This window comes from Haemaphysalis longicornis, unplaced genomic scaffold (assembly GCF_048455015.1).
Source record: "Haemaphysalis longicornis isolate Haplotype H1 unplaced genomic scaffold, Haemaphysalis longicornis Haplotype H1 scaffold_18, whole genome shotgun sequence".
NCBI lineage: Eukaryota > Metazoa > Arthropoda > Arachnida > Ixodida > Ixodidae > Haemaphysalis > Haemaphysalis longicornis.
Window position 1 is genome coordinate 8,923,062 of NW_027526282.1, and position 21,614 is coordinate 8,944,675.

At 45.7% G+C, this 21,614-nt stretch overlaps 1 protein-coding gene across 1 annotated transcript in view; it reads right to left on the minus strand.

Annotated features, from left to right (window-relative positions):
* Window positions 1-21,614, minus strand: part of LOC144166615 (soluble guanylate cyclase 88E-like) — a 295,263-nt gene that overhangs the window by 87,166 nt on the left and 186,483 nt on the right. Inside the window, exons 3-4 of the mRNA XM_077696156.1 lie at window positions 3,613-3,880; window positions 1,394-1,539 (exon numbers count right to left, since the gene is read on the minus strand). Coding sequence (XP_077552282.1) covers window positions 1,394-1,539; window positions 3,613-3,880 — 414 coding nt within the window. The remainder of the gene's footprint in view (window positions 1-1,393; window positions 1,540-3,612; window positions 3,881-21,614) is intronic.

The following is a 21,614-nucleotide window of genomic DNA, read 5'->3' on the forward strand; positions in this document are numbered from 1 at the left end:
CAGCCAGTACCTCAAAATCCGCCTCCCAACAAGACCTAGCGAAGTGTTTATTTAACCCTTGTTACCGCGTGGCAAGCGTTAAACATGCTTGCCTCAGTCGTATGTTAGGCTTACCTTCTAGGTTAGGCTAGGTTAACTGTTAGGTTTAAACTTCAAGATGAGGTTCACATGTGACTAGAATGGTACAACCAGGGCTCAACTGATATCTCAATCCTGCACTCAAAATCAGGCAGCCCGAGCGTCTCATATATTCTGCGAGTTTACCGCGCTGGGAAAATAGCAGAGTCAGCGATGCTTCCGTGATCATCTATTACAAGCACCACACAAAGATGGCGGCACGCACTTGCCGACTGCGTGTTTCGGTTTAGCAGCACCAGCCAATCCGTCAGGCCAGCAGATGGCGTTGCTCTATAACGTCGTTCAGCGAGTACAAGGAATACCTGCCCGATGCGCATTCCAATCTACGTTTTTCGTACTTCTTTATCCTAATTTTTTGTATTTTGCTTTAAAAGTGGCCCATTTCGAATTCGCTGTCACACTGTTCTAATAGAGGTAAAGTCGCATGATGTCGGGATGGTAATTCCTGAACGACAGCCTATAGGGTTAAACTGTGCCCGAAAGGACGCTAGATATTTGTGCAAGAAAACAATTACGCCCACCTCCCCTCGCGGGAACCCTGGTGCGATGCGACGCTGAATGGGGTTCCATTGTGCGTTTCCGTTGCTCGATTACTCGAATTGCGTGAGCAATCGTCGGGTAATGTGAGAAAAAGAGAGAGAGAGCAAGCGTAGCGCGGACGACCGTCGACTGAGAGACCGGCCGGAGCGCGGCACTCCGCTTATATGCGCAGCGCACCCGAAGGAGAGGAGACCGTGGAGAGAGAGGGCGCTGCACATGCGCACAGCGCGCTTGCGCCGCGCGCAGCACCGCCCACCGGCGGAGTGAGAGAGCGCGCCGCACTGCGCGCGCCACAGATGTTGGGGGAGAGGGCGCGCTATTACGGCGATGGGAGGAGGGGCGCAGCGGTGCGGACAACAACAACGACGGACGCACGCAGGAAGCACAGGGCCGCCGATAAAAGATGCTATCAGCGTCGCATCTAAAACGAGGTTTCACCACCAAAGCCTGAAGTTGCATCGCTAACAGGGCCTAAATACCTCCGTCTCCGCCTCACCAAAGGAAAAAAGAACAAGAACGCAGTTATCTCGCACCCGCCAGCAGGTCCTGCGGAACTGGCTTACCAGTGATGTAGATCACAGCGCAATCAGCTAAGCTATCTTTTTCTTAAACCCGGAGTGCAGGCTGACCAGTGAGGACATATCTGAGTGTGAAACAGCGCCCTTTTTTACCCCTCGCTTCTATTAGTTTTTGTTTGATGTGCGCACAAACTCACCCGTTTTAAAGATGGCGGCTGGTAAGCCATATTGTCGAAGTTGAGCCTCATGATCACGTGAAGAGTGTTGAAGATGGACTCCTCCTTCAGTATCTCCACGTCCACGTCGGTGCTGTAGAAGTGGCGGCCCACCTCCTTGATTTGACCTGCAAGCAGCCGGCCCTCGCAACATCTGGTATCCATGTGGGTCCAAGTTCCTGCGAATCCACTTGGAGCTTTTTCTCGAAATCGATTACGTCATTCAAAAAAATATGCCTGCCGTGAATTGAATAACAACGTAATGCGTTGCATTGACACTTCTACCGAGCTCGAAAACCGAATATGACTTCCTGTTATACCAAAAGGAAGTAGTGTAGCGATAATTCACAGAGCGCACCACACAGGCAAATTCGCAAGGAAGGACTTTGGCGGCGCCGCCTTACATTGTTTCTGTTTCACGGATCCGTACTTAGGCTACTTTATATGTCTTCCAAAAATGGTATATGCCACTGTAAAAGAATGTTGGATAACTACTGGCGCAGATGAAATTTTGTATTCCGGCAAATCATGGCTGCGCAGTCTTTGTTAATAAAATACACTTTTGGTGAGCGCGAATTCGAACAATAACACGATCAAGTGCATCACAGCCTTATGTCAGTTACAAAAAATAACTCTAGTTCGCAAAGTACGGGAGCTTACGTGTGCTTGATGAGCATGCAGCAGTGATTGATTGATGAAGTCGTTTAACGCGCGGACGCAACACAGGCGATGAGGCGCGCCGTAGTGGACTGCTACAGATTAATTTTGACCGCCAGGGGATTTTTAACGTGCTCCGAAATCTCGAACACACGGGCGTTTTCGCTTTTTCCCTCCACCAGAAAATGTAGCTGTGAGCAGCGCTCGACGACACGATGTAAAAAGTAAAGACAATACATAAAAAAACACGGAGTTCATTCCTTGCATCAATACCATGTAATAGTTGTACGAGCAAAACAACCAACGAAGAATTTCTGCGCGCGTGTACATAATTCCCGAAACTTACGGTGCGGTGCAGGTGCATTATCAGGTGCCGGGTGATAGGGGGGGTTGTGGCCTGATATAGGAATGGTGAATTTGCGCTGAATTTCTTATTTACTCTTTATCGCGGATACGTTGCTGTCGTCAGAATAAGCAACAATAAGAGCATTAGATTTTCGGCCATTTAGCGCGAAGCATCGTAGTGAGTTGGTGGTGAACCCTTCACGTTCAGTTATGCTTACTCTCATCTGTTCGAACGGAATTTCCTTCGTGATAGGTAATCCAAGCGTGAAAAAGATGAAGCACACCGCCTCGGAAACGAAGTGACGCTGCCAAAAATTGGCCTTAAGAACTCGAAATCTTTTCATCGCCATAAAATAAAGAGCCGTACAGGTGGCCTTGTTCAAAAACTCACACAGAAAAAATAGTACTACCAAGACTTTATTAAACACGGGCATATATCTAGAATTACGGATTTATTGAGAAACGGAAATGAATAAAAAAAATTTACGTCAGCGCTTTCCTCATAGCGGGATGGAAAGAAGTTGGTTTGCTTCCCTTTCATTCGTTGCGATTTCGAACTTGGGATTTAGTGCCCTTAAGCTTCAAACTTACTTGTAGTAAAGGCTTCTAGAAAAATTTACAATGCCAGAGACACTTCTTCTTGAGCAATAAATTCTATTTGTTCGCCCTTATCACACAGCAACTAAGGTCTGGTTTTGAACTGGAGACTTCGTAAATATCAGAAGAATAGGGTTTTCATAATACCTCGACAAAAAGATAATAAAGGCGACATTCCAATGGTAAAGCGGAGGGACTAAGCCTTAGGGCTGCTGAGCCAGACACGCAGATCCCAGGCTGTGGCGGCAAGTTTCGTTCAACAAATCAAAAATCGAAACATGCCGAGTGTGCGAGAATTTTAATCCTCTTGGGAACACCATGAGTTCATTGTTAAAGATTCTATTCGGTGAGTTCACGTATCATAAAGGCGCATCTTTTAACCTCCAAATACTCACTTTCAATTCGTTTTTTCAATGTGTTAAAACTCAAAACAGCAAAATCTGTTCTGAACTGCTAGGATACTACTCATGAAGATATGGTACACAATTTCTTCGAACGGTGGTCCCCCAATTCTTTTTCTCTGTCCCGCTTCTTCGTAATCCCGATGTACTGAAGCGCTCGAAAGAACAACGTATGACGACCAATGAATGGTATGCACCCACCGACGGTGTACCAGAGGTACCCCCTGCGCGTGCTGCGGTAGTGGAGGGTGAGTCCCGTGGAGGACTCGTCCTCGCAGAAAAAGGAGGGCGCCTTCATGCGCGGGTAGCTGAACTTGAGGTACTCGTGCAGGTTGTCCAGGCCGTTGAGGAAGTCGCGCATGTGCCGGCCCAGCACCGACAGCACGCGGTCGTAGCCGTACTGGGCCAGGAACGACACGAAGTACACGCCCATGCCTTCCAGGAACTCCCGCTCGCTCACCTTCAGGACCTGCGGAGACGGGAGGGAGAGTGCCTTTTATGTTACAAAACTCCCCACACCCAAGCTATGTCCTTCCAGGAGAACGTTCAGGCAGTTCTTACTTTTCAACCTGGTAAGAGTTTTATTGAGTAGGCAATCAATTGCAGTTATACATGTGCAGCTTTCCCGCTCATGGAAGTCCTTTCAACAGTGATTACTCTGCAATTTTTTAGCGAAATGAAAATGTTATTTTGCACAGCTAATATTTGAGGTGAATACTTGCTTTGTGCACAGTTTTAAGTCGCGCACGTTGCGCGACTGGGTTCCTGAGCCATGGAAACTATCCCGTGGAAATGCATGGGGAGTTAGATTTGACAGCGAATTACACAAAAAATATTCAGAAACCTGAAATGTTCTTTTAGCGTTTTAATCTTTACGTTAACTTCTAGCTTTATGCCAAATATCATTTTCCTAAAGTGGTTTTTCTAGGTTCCCGAGAGGTTGTAATTTTGAGCGAGAAAGCTGGGTATGAGTTGCAAAAGAGTGTGATGCAAGTCGGTACTCAAATAAACAAGGCATAACAGCGCGAAAGTTGACAAACACCTACAAGAACACCGGTTTGGTTGAAATATAACTTTCACAAACAATATCAAGATTCCACCTTAAAATTAGCCTATGTTCTTCTGCCGCAGAGTGGTTCCTCCGTATAGCTTTTTTCTCTCGTCCTGCTTATTGTGCAGTTTAAATGTTAATCAGCTTTTCTTGATCGTTCATCGGGGGTGCTGATGGGCAAATGATGATTTGCGTGACGTCAGAATGTTTTGAGTAGTAAAAACTGAAGGAGCTCGCACTAATGCGTAAGACTTGAAGGTAGCGAAGCTGTATGCTACTTTTACGACCATCAAGACGGTTTAAGTTCACAATTGCAGCCGATTTGCTTCTTCTTCGGTGCCGCAACGACCTTTGGTCCGTCATTGGTGCTATAAGTGTGAGCTTCCTTCATTTTTTTGGAAGTGATGATCACTGGACATCACTTTGGAGGGGCGTACACTAGGTCGTGTCTTTCTCAATCCCAGCAAGTGTTCCCATGATTGCGATAAACGCTGGAGTTATTTTTTATTTTGGCCAATCAAGGCCAATCTTCCTAAGTGGGTATGCTTGAACAGAAAATCGCGTGACGGGATGCTGTGCGGCCTCTGCGAGGCACGCACACACAAGCGCTCGGTATTTTCTTTGTTTTTCTTCAACTGCCGGGTGGTCGTCACGATGCACCCACTCACGCGCACACAGCATCTCCTTGCCATTTTTAACTGCGGGCACGAAAAAATAACGATTTGCTAAACGCTTTCACTGTTAAAAAAGAACCAGGATAAGGAGGCGATGGGAAGAATGTAATTGCCCATTTTAGTTGGCCGTCATGTTTTTGTCAAACTATATTATTTTTAGTGATGTATCTATAATTCTAGGGAAGCAGCCATTGAACATGTTGGTGTTCCGCAATATTTAAATAAAAAAGTGAGCTCTTCATATGACGTAATTATGTACGAAATAAACTTTCAAGCGTCGCTGTGCTACTTAAGGTAGAGGTATATTTTATCCACCCCGTTTATCTCAGTCGGTTCTATCATCAAAATATAACCCCGTTTATCTCAGTCGGTTCTATCATCATTGATCTTACGGTGCGTCAGCTGTCAGTGGAGGGATTGCGCGTTGGAAAGGAACGGTAGAGTTCGCGTATGCAAAAAAAATTTAATGATGTCACAGTAGTGACCTTAGTGCTTTTAAAAATGCCCCCATATGACTCGTGCATCCCTATACAGTTGTGTACAGCGTGTTAGCTACACTGTAAAGCTGCATTATCGGGAAGACAGTCTCTAGAACTGGGGCCTATAAGAAAATACCTTCATAAGGTCCTATGTATTCCAGTGGAGTGCTGTACACCAAGCGCTTTAAAGGGACTCTGCAACACTTCCGATAAACGCTTTCACTCTTTCCTTCGCGTCTGGAAGTGCTCCAAAAATAAGTCATCGCCCGCACGGAGCGACACCGCGTGATTTGATTGTCGCAGTAGAACTATCCGTCTTTCGTCTCCGATTTGCCTTTGTGGCTTTCTTTTTAAAGTACTCTCGAATGCGTCCATTGCTGTAACTGAAGGAAAGCCGGCCAATACGCGCTACACTGCTGCAATGAAGTAGTTCCAGCAGTAGAAGAACGCCAAAGCCACAAAACGAAAAAGAAAATTTTTTTGTTGGTCTGTCTGTCTGTCTGTCTGTCGGCCGGTCGGTTGGTCGGTCGGTTGGTTTGTCTGGGGCTCGATTCCGCCGCCCGGCAGAAAAACAGGTGACAGAAGACGTGAACACAGAATATATGCAAGCAAGAAAATTAAAACTGCTGCCCTGATTCATATATTTCCACATTATTTTTAGAGTGAAAGAAACCCCAGGGATATATGAGACAGAAATGTTAAGTACATAACCGAGAGTGCCGGGTTTTTTGTTAATTAAAATACACGTTGCGTTGGTTTCTATCACCAAATGAAAAATCAACGCGTGAAAAAACGGTTTGCGAGGAAAGGCGAGATAGAAGCAAACTAAATCGAAAGATGTCAGCTGCAGCTGCTCCAATGACAAAGGAAATTTTGAAAGGCCCCGACAAATGGCGCCCCAGCGGGGTGAACGAGAGAAAACCTAATTGAATTCAGGAAACCTCCATAGCATTCACCATAGGACAAGCGAAAGATGGGGAGGGGGTTAGTGTTCGGGACGGGAAGTTGAGAGAGGGAGGGTGTTATTTAGCATAGTCGGGAAGAACCATCGCCTTTTCACGGCATTTGCAGAGGAAGAGGCAGTTAAGCGGATTTTTTTTTTCTTTCGTGGCGCGTTTCTAACTTCGGCGGCGGTTTCCTCACCCTGAATGTTGCAACAGGGCTCAGCCGCATTTACGCCTCTCAGATCAAGCACCCCATTATTTTTCTGATGTACTATTGTTCCCGCTTCCGTTTCATTTTCTATTTGGCAGTCGTTCATTCATATTTAATGGACCATTAAGAAAAACCACATCCCGGTTCAGTGTGAAAGAACCAGCCTTTCGTTTATCATTCAGCTTTGTTGCGGCCACAAATGTTTAACCGAAAAGATGCAATTTTTACTGTAAACAAATTCAAATTTCGCGCCACATCAATCACGTAATGTGGGCAAAAGTGACGTGATATGAACCAGCAACACAAAAAAAATTATCGGAGTTTTAACTACACGTTAGCATTCAAGTGATACGGAATCGCCCAGTCAAGTTTCTTGGTGGGGCCTAAGGTCGGCTGCCACCAGGCGCACAAACAAGAGTCTATGATGTCATAGAGTAATCACTGGGAAGTGGTTTAAAAGCCTGCTTCAGGTTTTTTTTTTCATATCTAGTTTACCTGTGTCAAGTTTGCGATAAATTGGTATCAGGGTTATCAGGACAAAGCTGTATTTTTAATGAAACTTGTATTTTTCTTTGTGGTTCCTTTAAATCACCTAGAAGGTCGTGTTTCGGCCGACGTAAGCAAATTCGACCGATTAAGTCACTATCGTGTCACCACGCGACCATGGTTTCCACTCCAGTCCCTCGAAGAACTTTCTTTTCGTGTTTTTGTTTTAATTAGGCACGCCTCACTCAGGCCACACAGGACGCGTAATTTCGTACTTCCGCCCTCTGTCTGCTTACGATTAAAACGAGCCATCAGGACCCGCAGATTTAGTACGTAAAAATGCAACCTTCATCCTTTTTGAGCCGAACAACGCGGTGAAGAGAGACCCATTACGAAAGTGACCGTTCGTGCTAACAGCAGTTACGACCTCTTTCGTGACTGTCATTGAGCGAACGGTGCAAATGTGACTAATTTTTGATGCTGCTGTTTGACTCTCGGGTCTTGTCTACACGGGTTTCAACATGTATACATTTCAAACTTCTTTCCCTTCACTTGCATATGCCTGGTACCTCGGCTGTCCTACTTCAAGACAGTGACGATCCTACTTCATCGTAGCATGGCCAACAACACTTCTTCTTCGGCTCTTCACGGGCATAGGAGGCAGAAGCTTCGTCAAACGATTAAGCTTTTAGTCTTACATTACTGGGTTACTTACGTCTGCTTACGCGTCTTGAATGGCAAGGCATTATTGCAACCGAAACGGCCAGATCTGAGGCAAAATATCAGTACATAACCGCGAGCACTAGCTCTCTTTCAATCGAGCATACGCGTAGGATCCGTTCTTGCGAGAACACGTAACACAAAAGCAATGCTTGAAAACGTTGTCCAAAAACGGTGTCTAGGAAACATAACCAGAAGTTTCCGGCTCCAGCTGTACAAATCGCAGCAGAAATAAAAAGGCCCCAACTGATATGATAGCGCCCGAGATGTGTACACACGGTATATTCGAATTGAACTGAGTAACCTCGATTGTATTCACCATATGACGAGCAAGAGGATACGGGACGTTTGGGTTCGTTTGGGTTCGAATGCGAAAAAAGAGAGGCTGGGAGGTGGTATGGGTGGCAGAAATTTCGACAACGTAATCAGCGAATCAAGCAGATACGAGGCCTAAATTTCATAATATTTTAATGGACCGGCCCCACTTACGCGTAAATTACAAAACCATTTTTTTGTGACTCTCAACACCGCCATTTTTAACGAAAAAGTGTCCCTTGTGCAGCTGCCGTTGTAAAAAAAAAACGTTGCGTAAGAGCGTTGTTAAGGCCTACAAATATAACAGCGGCGTAGTAAAGGGAGACGTGGGTGGAGTAAGCGCTGAACTAGCGACGCTATACTTTCTCAAGCGTCAGCGTTGACCCTTACGCCCGTCTTCATCACGAATTTACAGCCACGTACTAAAGCTTTAATTCTTCCATTCTAGAACATAGGGAAGCGAAAACAATGGGATAGTAACAGGAGCGGAGCCAGGCGCTGCTCTGACGAATAGAAACAGCGGAGCTCGGTTCTGAAAGCTTCTTTTATTTTAGAAACTGAGCTTCGATTATATCCGCTTTGAATCACTGAGAATGAGATTCATTGGCAGTGCTTTACAATTCATGTTTTCCGAATTTCCCACGGCTGAGTCGCGCGTTGCCACACCGATATTTTTCGTTCACAACGAATGCGTGCCAAGTCCCGAACTTTCCATTCTTCGATATATGGAGGCAAAACTAAGTTACGTTTTCCCGTCGCGTATTTCACTATCCCAGACGCGTTTAACATGTAATGTATCTATAGAGCTTCCCCACTGTTCTGTTGGCTAAGCAGTTGTCCAGCTAAAAAAGATGCCTATTTCCTCTCGTTTCCAGACAAGTTGTTTTTTTTTTTGCTTGTTTGTTGTATGCTGTTACCAGACAAGTAGACAAGAAACAAGCTTGTTTGATGTCTGGGCCGTTTATAACGGGTACTCATGTTTGAATGCAAGTACACGAAAGACCTGATAAGTTGTTTCAAGTGAGGTCTCAAGCATGTCACTAAAGCGATTTACCTCGGAGAGTGTTCTCTAACTAGACGGTTTGCGTCAAAACTGCTAAAATGCCTCATATTTTCTTCTGACCGGACAGTCCTAAAGTTTTCTTTGCTAGCGGAAAGAAAGTCACGTACAATGAGATTACGAGTATACTTATACGGTCAGCTTAAACGACCACCACGCCTATCGATAACCTGGATAGCAACGACGCCTAACCTCTAGCCTGTATGAAATGTTATCTTCAGGGTTACTTTTTATATTTCTACTACGAAAAGCAAACAGTCATTCACACGCACCACCCAAATGGCAACTGCGATAATGTAATAGAAACACCAAGGCGCGTTATATTTTCGAGGAGCTGATAGGATGTCATTGCCCTGCATGAAACGCTCCTCCATTCGCGTTCACAAAATGTGCGTGGAATTGCATACGCGTACTTCATTCAAATTTCGTTGTCAGACCCTGCCACCCTCCTTTGAGGCTATCTATTAAAATAATCTCGCGCGCATCGCTTTGCTCTCTTTTTTCTCATGTTCGTCTAACCATTTTCCGCAAGAGAAAGCCACGTTTTACTGCGTTTCACAGAGTCTGTTACAGAGAGCCCACCGATAAGCATGGTTTTTTTTTTCCTAAAGCTTACGTATCTCATTATGCAAATAATTTTCGTGTTATTGTACAAAAGCACCGCGTAGGGAGAGTCTGTCGTCAGTAATTACTGTTACTTGCACCTTTTATTTTGCGACAAAAAGTGTTAAAAATGGAAATTAAAAATGCATAATACTGTGCTGCAGTGCAACGTAAAGGGTACACAGTACGTTCTATGCATCCTCAGGCGGGCAATGAAATGGGAAAGCTTATTTCTATAGCAACATTGTAACCATCAATATGTCAATCTACGGCAAAATATTTCACCGTATTCCTGGGTTCTCTAAAAATTTCTCGGTCACTAATATGAAATAAGAAACTTTGTAAACAGTGTAATCCAGCCGATACGTAGTTTCAAGGCAGTACAGGGTCAAACACTGCAGTAAAAATCAAAGTATAGTTGACATTTTCCTGAACAAGAGAGAAGTTCTGGGTACCGCAACAAACTCTGGAAAACCGTCGGGTTAAAAGTGACGCTGCGATCCCCGTGCATTCCGCCAACGGCCAGAGATGCTCAAGCTTGTCACGATCATGCCCGGATGTTGATGGTGACAGCGTGCTTAGCAAGCGAGGCGTCTCGTTTCTTCAGCAAAGCAAGCGAAATGTGAGTATTGCCCTCGGATGTTGGTGTATTCACATTTCTCGTTTCCAGGAAACATTCCCATTGCGCATTTGTGCGTGTAGACTTAGAAACAAGCTTGTGGAATGTGGAAAAAGTTGCGGGAAAATTTTAGTGCAGAAGTGAACAGGTTTTACGTTTTCCGCGTATTCGATTAGTTTGGGCTTTCGCCTGCTGCCACTTCAACACTCCGAGGAGGCGCCACCATTTGCGCGTGACGGAAGCACAGTGAAAAAAGAAACCAACGGAAAATTGGGAATGAGGAGATAGTTGACGAAGGCATACAAATATTCAGGGGCTGAGAACTTGACAAAATGGCAACGAGTGTGCATTCTTGCATCCTGTCTTTATTTTGTTTTTTATTTATTCATTGATACTGCAATTCCACATTGGGATTTTGGCAGGAGAGTACAAATGATGAGGAGATCACAAAAAAGGCAGACAACAAATACATAGGTACATAAGAAAGAATAAATGACATAATTTCAGCACTAAGTTAACGATGATGTAAACAAGGAAAGTGAAGGCTGTTGTACTTGGGTGCTAGTAAGCTGGTTCCATTCACTAATGGTCCGCGGAAAGAAAGAATATTTGAAGGTATTGTTGCGTGTACGAAAAGGAGTAATTGTCATTTGATGCCTTTGCCTTGTGGCATACCCAGAGGAGAATGTTATTATGTTGGAGATGTCCAATTTGTAGTGGCTTTTTACCATTTGATAGAGAAATTTTAGCCTGACTAAACGGTTTCTTTCAGCTATTTGTGGTAAATTGGCTCTGGATAACAGGGTTGAAACAGAAGTACGCCCGTAGCTGTTATGAATAAATCGGACACCCTTTTTTTGTATCTTTTCAAGCTTGTTAATATTGGTTCGAGTTAAGGGGTCCCAAAAATAGCTGCATAATATAATGAGGGAAGAATAAGAGCTTTATATGCGGTCATTCAGGCGTCAGGAGTGCTGAATTTTAAAGCTCTTCGTAAATAGAAAAGCTTACAGTTGGCATTTCTTGCCACATAATCAATGTGGTGACCCCAATTTAAAGTATCTGAAATCCAGAGGCCCAAGTATTTGTACTCAGATACTTCATGAAGGAAATTCTTGTTCGCGGAATACGTATACGCTAAAGGACTCTTCCGGTTATAAATTCTCATAAATACTGTTTTGTCAAAGTTAATGCACATTAGCCACTTGTCACACCAGAGAACAATTTTGTTGAGCGTGTCATTTAAAAGAATCTGATCGGCTACACTGTTCACTTCCGTGTAGATAACACAGTCATCGGCATACAATCGTATTTTCACAGGAATGTTGCAGACAATATCATTAACAAACAAAAGAAAAAGAAGGGGCCCAAGCACCGACCCCTGAGGGACGCCAGAAACCACAGAAACATCTTCAGAAGTTTCCCCATTGAATACAACAAACTGTTTACGATTGGTAATGTATGCTGTAAGCCAATTTAAGAGCTGATGGTTATTTATAATTTTGCGGAGTTTGTAAAGTAACTTTTTATGAGATACCTTATCAAACGCTTTTTGGAAATCCATAAAAATTACATGTTTGTTTGCCGTTATTAATGGTAAGCGCAAAATCATGTATTGTTTCCGCTAGTTGGGTACACGTAGAATACCCTTTTCGAAATCCATGTTCATGCTTTGTTAAAATATAATGTTGATCTATAAACTGCGTAATGTGGCTATGTATAATATGTTTTAAAAGTTTACATGCCGTGCAAGTTAAGGAGATGGGGCGATAGTTCTTGATGCAGTTTTTTTTCCCGCTCATATGTATAGGTTTTACTCTGGCGATTCCCCAGTCGTCCGGTATTTGCCCTTCACACAAAGATTTAGTGAACAGAACACACAAGTATTTCGATGTCCATTCTACACATCTTTTTAAAAAAGCGTTGGGTATGTCGTCCGGTCCTGGTGCCTTTTTGACATCCAGTTTCAACAGCATGTTCAAAAATTCCCCGCATTTCCCCGAGGGGAAGAATGTGAAAGTGCGAATGCACGAGTTGAATTTGCGCGGTTCGGTAATGTTCGCGAAAGAGAGATCACACACACACACACAACTACAAAGAAAGAAAGATGCATTTATTCACAGACACCTATTTGTGTTGTCGTTGTACTTGATTGCTAGAGCGGATCTCAGCTTTGAAATTTCGTGTCAGTACTCCTTTAAGCGGGTGCATTAGCCCTTCTCACGCCCGATTCCTGGCCAATCCCCCACGTGGGTATGTGCCATGTCAGCGGCCAGGCAGCGCGCGCCCATCTCCCCCCGTTGCCAAGGAAGACGAGGAGATTCCTGGCCAATCCCCCACGTGGGTATGTGATGCGGACATCGCCGGTGGACGCAGGTTCAGGGTCGCTTAAGAAGTGCATTGCACTTAAAATTCCAGCTTCACTTAATACAACATCTGGTACGGGCGGAAAATTTGCGTGAAAGTTTGGTATTACATTGTCATCAACAGTGAAAACGCTCTTAAACTGCTCATTGAAAGCCTCCGAGATTTTTTTCGCGTCGTCTACTTGTTCACCTTCAATATCAAATGCATCACACCCGCCAGAAGTCGGACGTACTATCGCGGTCAAACTTAGTGGGAACACGGGAGCGCGTGGCGCGAGCTACTACTAGAACTTCCCAACGGCGCCGCGCGGAAACAGCACGCATGCGCATTGTGAGGGGTCGTAGAATGCAGAGCTTATCACGCGCATCACGTCAACGAGCGGCAGCGCGTCGTCTGCTACATGCGAGCGGCCGGCGCTAAAAGAGCAGCAGACGTTGTCAGTGGCAGTAAACCGCATTAATAAACAACTGCAGACGTTTAGTGATTTTTTTTTCAGATACGCAGCAATTTTTTGCTGGAAATCAAGATCACATCGCGGTTCATTCCTCAGATGCGCCCCGCTATTCTGCTGCCTTGGCGTTCACAAGCAGAAATTGTCACCGCGAGCAGATGAATCTTTGATGCGTGACCACATTGGCTATACGCTGCCACAGCCCGCATCGTCTGTCTGGGCGTCATCTTTAAGGAAAGTTTTATCTTTGTGGGCGTAAATATGTCCGGAACGCCGGTCATGTTGAAATACGTTTTACGTCAGTGCTGTAGGAATCCGCGCATATACATCTTTTGTGCGGGGTTTGACTTTATCAACAAACTGCCACCGCTTTCCGGAAGTTCTTTGGGTTAAGGGACGCTATAAAATGCGCACAAAAACGCGCCCGTGACAAAAGGGCCGTGGCATCTCAACATGTCAAGAGTTATTGAAGAAGACAGGCGCCGGATCGTCGAATTGTCGAAGGAGGGCTACTCCCAGCGACAAATCAAGGAACTCGTGAGTAGGCCCCTGCATACGGTGAATCGGATTGTTCAAGCATACCGCTACGAAGTCAGAATCCGGGACGCACCTCGAGGCCACCCTGCGCGAGATACCACCGAGGATGAGGACCGGCTCATCGTCGCGGCTGCTGTCGCGAATCCCTTTATTTCTTCAAGGGAGATCAGGGAGGCCCTTGCGGTGGACGCTTCAGACTCGACAGTCCGTCGGAGGTTGAGAAGCGTTGGCCTGCGCAGTGCTATTGCGGCCCAAAAGCCACTCCTGCCTGCGGCAAATAAGGAGGCGCGGCTGCGGTTCGCTATTTCGCACCAGTCGTGGACGGTGGAAGACTGGGGACGAGTCGTGTATTCAGACGAGTCTATGTTCTCTACCAAACAGGACCAGCGTGTGCGTGCATTGCGACTGCAAGGCACACGGTAAGGCTTCTGCCATGGCTGTTACTTTTTTTCACGTGCATTAAGCCCACTGAAAAAAAAACGTGCAGGTCTGCAACAGCTCGCTATTCAATGGAATTTTGTGTGGCAATGCTTTGAGTAACAATAGTTCTTAATGTGCGTAGTCTGGATATTTTCTGCGGTTTGCTTGTGCTGTGTCATGCGTGATTAGACTTACTGTAGATGTGCGGAGCCTCGTTTAAATTGAGAAGCTGGCTTCCCAGCAGTGCTCGAATGCAATGGTGGGCTTCACTGTCCATATTTCATGGGCCACCGCAGCTAGCGTTTTATTATCGAAACGACGCTGACCCTGTGGTATTGTCGGGTTCATGGTGTTTTTGCAAACGAAGAAAGCTTAGCCGTTTTGCATTAGAGGGGAACAGGTGACAGGAACTATTCTGTCGGGCCGTTAAGCTAAGTTGTGTTTTTCACTCTTGCCGCGAACTTGCTGCAGACAATCCGCTTGCTGGCTTGAAAAGTCTACCTTTCCATCGCAGCTTCTCGCGGCAATATTTTTTTCGCTCTTTTCGTACACTCAGGTGTTTAACGGTGCTCTAGAATAATTCCGCGGACACTTCCGCTATCGCCACGCACGATTTTATGCCAGTAACCTGTGCTCACTTGCAGCCACGACCCGACCTACGTGCAGCGCGTCGCATCCAGCGGCAGGAAGGGCGTCAACGTCTGGGGTGCTATTTCAAGGCATGGACTGGGGCCGCTGCACCGTGTCCAGGGCGCCCTAACGGCGGCCAAGTACTGCAACATCCTGGACACGGTCGTCGTTCCATATACGAGTGGCGTCTTCCCGAACGGAGACTTCCTTTTTCAACAGGACCTGGCCCCCGTCTATACGGCCCGCTCGGTGCGGGCACAGCTTCAGCAGACCGGCATTGAGCAGCTGGCATGGGTGCCGAAGGGAGCCGACCTCAACATCATCGAGAATGTTTGGGGTCGCATGAAAGTGGCGTTGAACCGGACCCCCATGCCTTCGGCCACTGAGGACGAGCTGTGGGCCGCAGTGCTCGCCGAATGGCAGCAGCTGGCAAGCGACACCTCACTTGTGACAGCTCTCTACGAATCGCTTCCGTCGAGAATGTCTGCTCTCGTCGAAGTGAACGGCGACATGACGCACTATTAAGGGCGGCTAAACTGGTTTCTTGTTATTTTAATGGCCCAGACCACCGTATTTATTTACTGAAGCTTGAAATAAAGTGTTTCTTTCGGCCATTCATTTTTTCACCCCCTTTGTTACTGGCATTCCCATGCCAAATAATTTGCGCGCTCGCGTCAGCGATAAGCCCGTCACTGAAACCTTTTTTGCCTTGAAAAGCATACAAAATATATTCATCTTCAAAGAAAGTTTGGAACGTCATAGTTCTGCCTATTGCGAAGCTCACGGTGGTCATTCTTATCTGAAAAAAAAAGAAAAAGAATCCTTAACGTCTGCAGTTGTTTATTACTGCGGTTCACTGTCGCTGGCAAACATCTGCTGCTCGTTTAGCGTCGGCAGCTCTCATGTAGCAGACGACGCGGTGCCGCCCGGTGACGCGATGCGCGCGATGAGCTCTATAATCTCGGGACCCTCACAACGCGCATGCGTGCTGTTTCCGCGCGGCGCCGTTAGGAAGCTCTAGTAGTAGCTCGCGCCACGCGCTCCCGTGTTCCCACCAAGTGTGACCGCGATAGTACGCGCCGCCAGAATCTTTCAGGGGACGTGGTTATAAAGTTTAGTAAAGACTCTCCGAAATTCCGTTGCTTGTCAGTTCGTACTTGTGTTTTTAGCTTTAATGCAATGTCTGCTATTTCATTTGCAATGCAAGTAGAGTTAGAAGATGTTTTCTTTGCCTTAAGTCGTTTCAGTTGCCTTTGCAAGCGCAATGAGTCCCGAGAGATCCATGCGCTTTTGTGCTCCGACCTCTTTACAATCCGGGGAACGTATTTGTCAATGCATTCCTTTGCTGTTATTTTGAATTTATGCCAAAGGCCGTTTATATCCGTTTATATCTCCATGTCTATTACGGAAGACACGTTCTATCTGATGCGCACAGAGTCTCGAGCAGCGTCGAGAGTAAAATCTGTGGATATTTTACCAGCGAATAGAATGACGAATCAGTGAAGCGGCTTGCGTGTATTTTTTAAAGCATCGATATTTTGTTAAGTCATGGAGCAGAAATATCCAGGTTTGTTGGCAAAAGTAAAAACCTCAATGGGTACAAGGAAAAGGGGGAAACGTGATAAAAACTACAAGTACAGTTATAATACAAAAAAACGTTAAAAGAGTATCAGAGCGCAGTGGCCCCACTCTACATATTCACTGGGTTACTTTGCTAACTTTCGGTTTTTACGTAATCGTCCGGTTGTTTCCTTCGTTTTTTTCTTTATAAAGTCATTGCGTTGTTTTTTTTTTCGGTTTTATATTTATCCAGCAGCTATTTCAGAATGGCTGTTCGTCGTGCTGGACACAAATATAGAAGACGCTTAAGCACAACGCATCGGCTGCGACAGCAAGATATTGAACGATAGTATATAATGGGTATATAAAAAGACAAATTCAGTGGCATATATACGGTAGAACACAGTTACGACCCATAGTCATCATCATCATCGTTGTTATTGACAGAAAAAATTGTTTTCACGACGACGAGGATGACAAGCGCGGAAGTTCGCACAGAAGCAACACACGGCGCATCGTCACTATCGTAACTCACTCCTCAGCCTTATCATAACTCACTCCTTACTCCTCACGAATGAGAGAAAGAGTTTAATAAACGGTAGGATCACCACCCCATTCAATATGAGTGATTGAGGAAGCGTTTACCTCATTGCTCACATCCTTAAGGATATTATGCTGTCCTGCTCCGCCTTGAGTAACAATGGTAGATGATTAATCCGCACTAGAGAATGGGATGACATTGAACCACCAGACTTGGGGAGTCCTTGCATCTTAATTAAAAGGCAGTGCAGTGCTGGGCATACAGGGCGAGCGAAATTATGATCCCATTTTTTAGAAGGCATTACGTTCGTGCGTATAATCAATGATGCGTCTATGATGTGGGTTTTCACGTGCATGATGAACTCACCGGTCACATAAAGTCTAAATTCTCACAGGTGCTTCCGAAAACCTAACTGGCCGTGAAGTTTTCGCTACCTGTTCTTAAAATTTCAGCGTGATAAGCACGCGCGTCTTCCAGTTTAGAGACGAATCATGCTTGCGTTTATGCATTGGCCCGTCTGGCTGCTATAGGCCTCCCAGCTCTAATTTTTAGAGCGAGTACGCACCACCTTGTGTTCTACTGAAGCTCTTTACCCCACCGTCTCAATCGCTGTCATGGACACGAGGGGACTCCGTCCCGCAGCTGCAACCAACTAAGTTGGCTACGTCCCAAAGCACGCTCCACTAATGCAATCTAGATCCGCTCAGAGCACCGTTATTGTTGCAGCTCGGCACGTGGGGCGGAAATGGGTGAGTTGACCGTGAGTCCGCCATCCTTGACTCAACTAGAATGAACGCCGCCGCCACCTGTGCCACGTGCGACGAAGGACAAGACGGCGTGCCAACGTTCATCAAGCCCAAGTGCCGCCGTCGTTAATACATTGGGCCATTAATCGTTTCGAAAGGCTCTACCGATGTTAGTGGGTGATGGGCGTTCGAGGTCGACAGCATAAGCGGACTCACTTGTGGCTGGGGTTCTTGTATTCCTTCCCGCTAAAGTGCCCTGCTCGAGCTCATGCGCATTACACTTGTGTCGAAGCATAGCTGTCGTAATGGCACTTCTGACACTGTCATCACTACACCGTTGATACCCCCCTCAGTTCTTGAAAGTATGGCGCAAAATCTACGTGAATAGAATGCAAGTGTAGCGTACGAGAGAAAAGGTAGGCTTTTTTGTGGGGTTTAAAGCACCAACGCTTCACAGGCTATGAGGCGATGAGGCGCGCCGTAGTGGAGGGTTCTGGTATTAATTTTGACCACACATGGGGATCTTTAACGTGCGCCGAAATCTGCAACACAAGGGTATTTCTGCTCTTTACCTCCATCAGAAAAGTGGCTGACGCGACCGGGAATAGAACCCGCGTCCTCACATGTAGGGCTTCAAGATGTGTTGTAGTAAAAGAAGCGAAAAGAAGAAAAAGATCGGCCCACCCTAATATTGAAATTGTAACGACCAGCGGTCAGTATCACTATTATTTCCGGGTTGCTGAAAGTCATGCCCGTATACTGCAGCGCAGCGAACCGTTGTGGCGTTCGCTCAAATGAGGCGCCCCCAGAACGTGTTAACGAAATGGCGGTTTGAAGTGTAGCATGACTTTATAGCTCTGCTACAGAGACGTAAGTTGTATACGAGAGTGACATCGACGGGTTAGAAACGAACATTTTTGTTCCAAAAAATACAGCGAGAAGATGAAGTGCGGATAAATGAAAATTCAATCTTAAAGCCCGAAATGGACCTTCTATGTTTTGCTAGGCGTGTTTTAGTCCACGGAAATACGCTTTCCTTGCGTCAGAATTCAGAAATAAAAACAGCCTTCCTCTCTTTTCTTCCCGCTTGGGAAGTATTCACGGCGCCAGAGATCATAAAAAGTAACTTGGAAACTTGTAGCAGCTATTTTAAAAATAAGTTCTGTTTCATGTAACTTGGCGAGTGTGTCTTGTTTTTGTCATAGGCTTTGTTCTCGTGATACACGGAAATTTTTTCGTCACAGGCTCTTTAATCATCAATTGAAATGCATTTGTCACTCCGCATGCAATATCCGCGTTTGTGATATCGATTGATTCTAGGGTTTAACGTGCCGACGCAACGTAGGCGATGATGCGCGCCGTAATGGAGGGCGCCGAATTAATTTTTACCACCTGGGGATCTTTATCGTGCGTCGAAATCTCGTACACACGGGCGTTTTTTTCTTTTCGCCTCCATCAGAAAAGCGCCCGCCACGCCCGGGAAGTTAACCCGCGGATGTGAAATCATTGTCCCGTGTTTGAATATATTCTCGTGTTTTGGCAACAGTTCCTTCTCCACTGGGTACGTTTGTGGTGTAGTCTATCTAATTTGCTCTGATTGACCTACATGTATCTCGCTTTAATAGTGATAGCAGTACCACTGATCTCCACTAGAGTTGCTGGATGGCGCTTCGAGCTCTCCTGCGCGCGGCCGCCGGAAGTTCGAGCGCTCGTCCCGGAAGTCGGGCATATGGCCGCCGTTCCAGCATAGCCCATGTTACGTATGGGCAGGTTTCTCGCGTATTCCACCACAAATGCCTGCTTGCTGCGCCGTCAACTGCACAAGCAGACTAGAGAAGTCGTCTGGGAAGACGTTCCACTTGGAAGTACTCAATATTCTGTACGACGTGCGTGATACGCAGCGAAACACAAATGTCATATCTGTCGTTTTTAAGCTGTGGCTCTTGTTACGCAGATTCCCTCGCCCTAAGCCGGATTTACACCGGCGTTGGGTGGCAAACTTAAGAAGGGACAAATGGGCTCTATCCCCAGGCAGCAAGCTCCGCAGTGACCACTTTACTGAAAACTGTTTTGACAGAACGGGCGCACGAACTCGACTACAGCCTGACGCCGTGCCCGCGTTGTTTTCTTTCCCGAATCATCATGTGGAAAAGGTATAGTACGACATGGCTCGGCACTTTGGTATAGCGGCCCTGAAAAAAAAAGAATACTGTTCGGCCATCGGAGTTCGCTCGTTTAGCGTTCGTATAACTTCCTCTGCAGTTGATGCTACGTTTATTACACACTGAAATCGCCTGCATGGGTGCTACCTTCTTTCGTAGTATATTTTCAGAGTCACTTAAAAATGACGCCCTACAAATTAGCTCGGAGCACAATAAAAACTACATGGAGCTGTGAAAAGCGGTGGTTGAGGACGAATTGTTTTGCAAGCTGTAAGCAATGAAACGTAATTGAAAAAACATCTCTATTACGTTACAAAGCGCGAGTTCTTAAACTTTTAGTACCCAATTTTTTCTTTCAATTTTTGAAATGCTGCTATCTGCGTTATGTATCTCAGTGGTGCTATGATAGCTGTCTAAGATGCTAGTGGTATAATTCACAAACACACATATGCCTGAATTCATACTGTAAAGGCTTCCGATGTACTGACCTTCAAAGGTAATACAGGACACAGTCATTTTCCGGTTGTTTTTTTTTTTTTTTGTCGGCACGCAGCAAACCTCAAATCAGTTCTGTTTCAGGCAGCTTCCCCCGTGTTGATATAGAACTCTCTTAGCTAGTTGATTTTGGGATAATCCAAGTTCTTTCACGGCTGTTAACTTATTGTTTTCGACTAATACAAGTCCCTTTACGGCTGTTAATTTATTGTAAGATGTGCATCAAAACACTAATTATAAAGTCCACTCGCTAGAATAAATCCCGTTCGAGCTGCGTCGTCTCCTCTCAAACCAAGACCCAAGTGACATTTTCGTTCTCCTTCGCAATTACATTCTGCTTCATATTAACGTCGCATGTTTCGGTATAGCACAAGTTGCGATCTGAACGCGATGTGTATAGCCAAAATGCAATAAAGTGAGAAGAAAATGCCAAAATGCGCCCATGGGCTACGCTTATCAGTGGTTGAGAAGCGTAGCAGACGCCCGACTTCCGGGACGAGTCATTGAACTACCGGTGGTTGTGCACGCGCCCGGCCGCGACAGCGACGAAGTGTCATCCAGCAACTAAGTGGAGATCAGTGAGCAGTACAGATAAAGTAAGTGTCACAGTCCCCATCAGACTAACCCCGATGTTTGTGCTTCCCCGTGGAAGTTCGCACTGCCTTATTCTGCCCATATTCCTGCCACGTCTGAGTTCAACATGATTTAAAAAGCAGAAAAATTACATGAACAAGTAGGCACTTTTATCAGAAACATCTTATTGTATACGTTGGCACAGAGTGATAGAAGGAACCGGTGAATGTGTGTGGACATATGCTTCGCGGCGTTGATATACATTGCGCTCACACACGTTGTTGGCCTTCTGACAAGGCTTCTCTAATTTGTACCACGCATTCCGGTTGATCCGAGATTCTGTATTTAGGCAAACTTTATTAATTGTGCTTTTATAGAGCAAACGCTCTTTTTTCCTTTCCAGGACTCAGTAGTTGCTGTGGGTCTCCATATCAAGTGGAGCCTCGAGAAACCCATCTGATATCGCCTAATGTCCTCCGAACTGCGAATGGGTGCACGTCACAGCATGTCTTGCGGAACTGCCGTTTCCAAGTCTGTAGCTGAAATAAGGACGAACGCC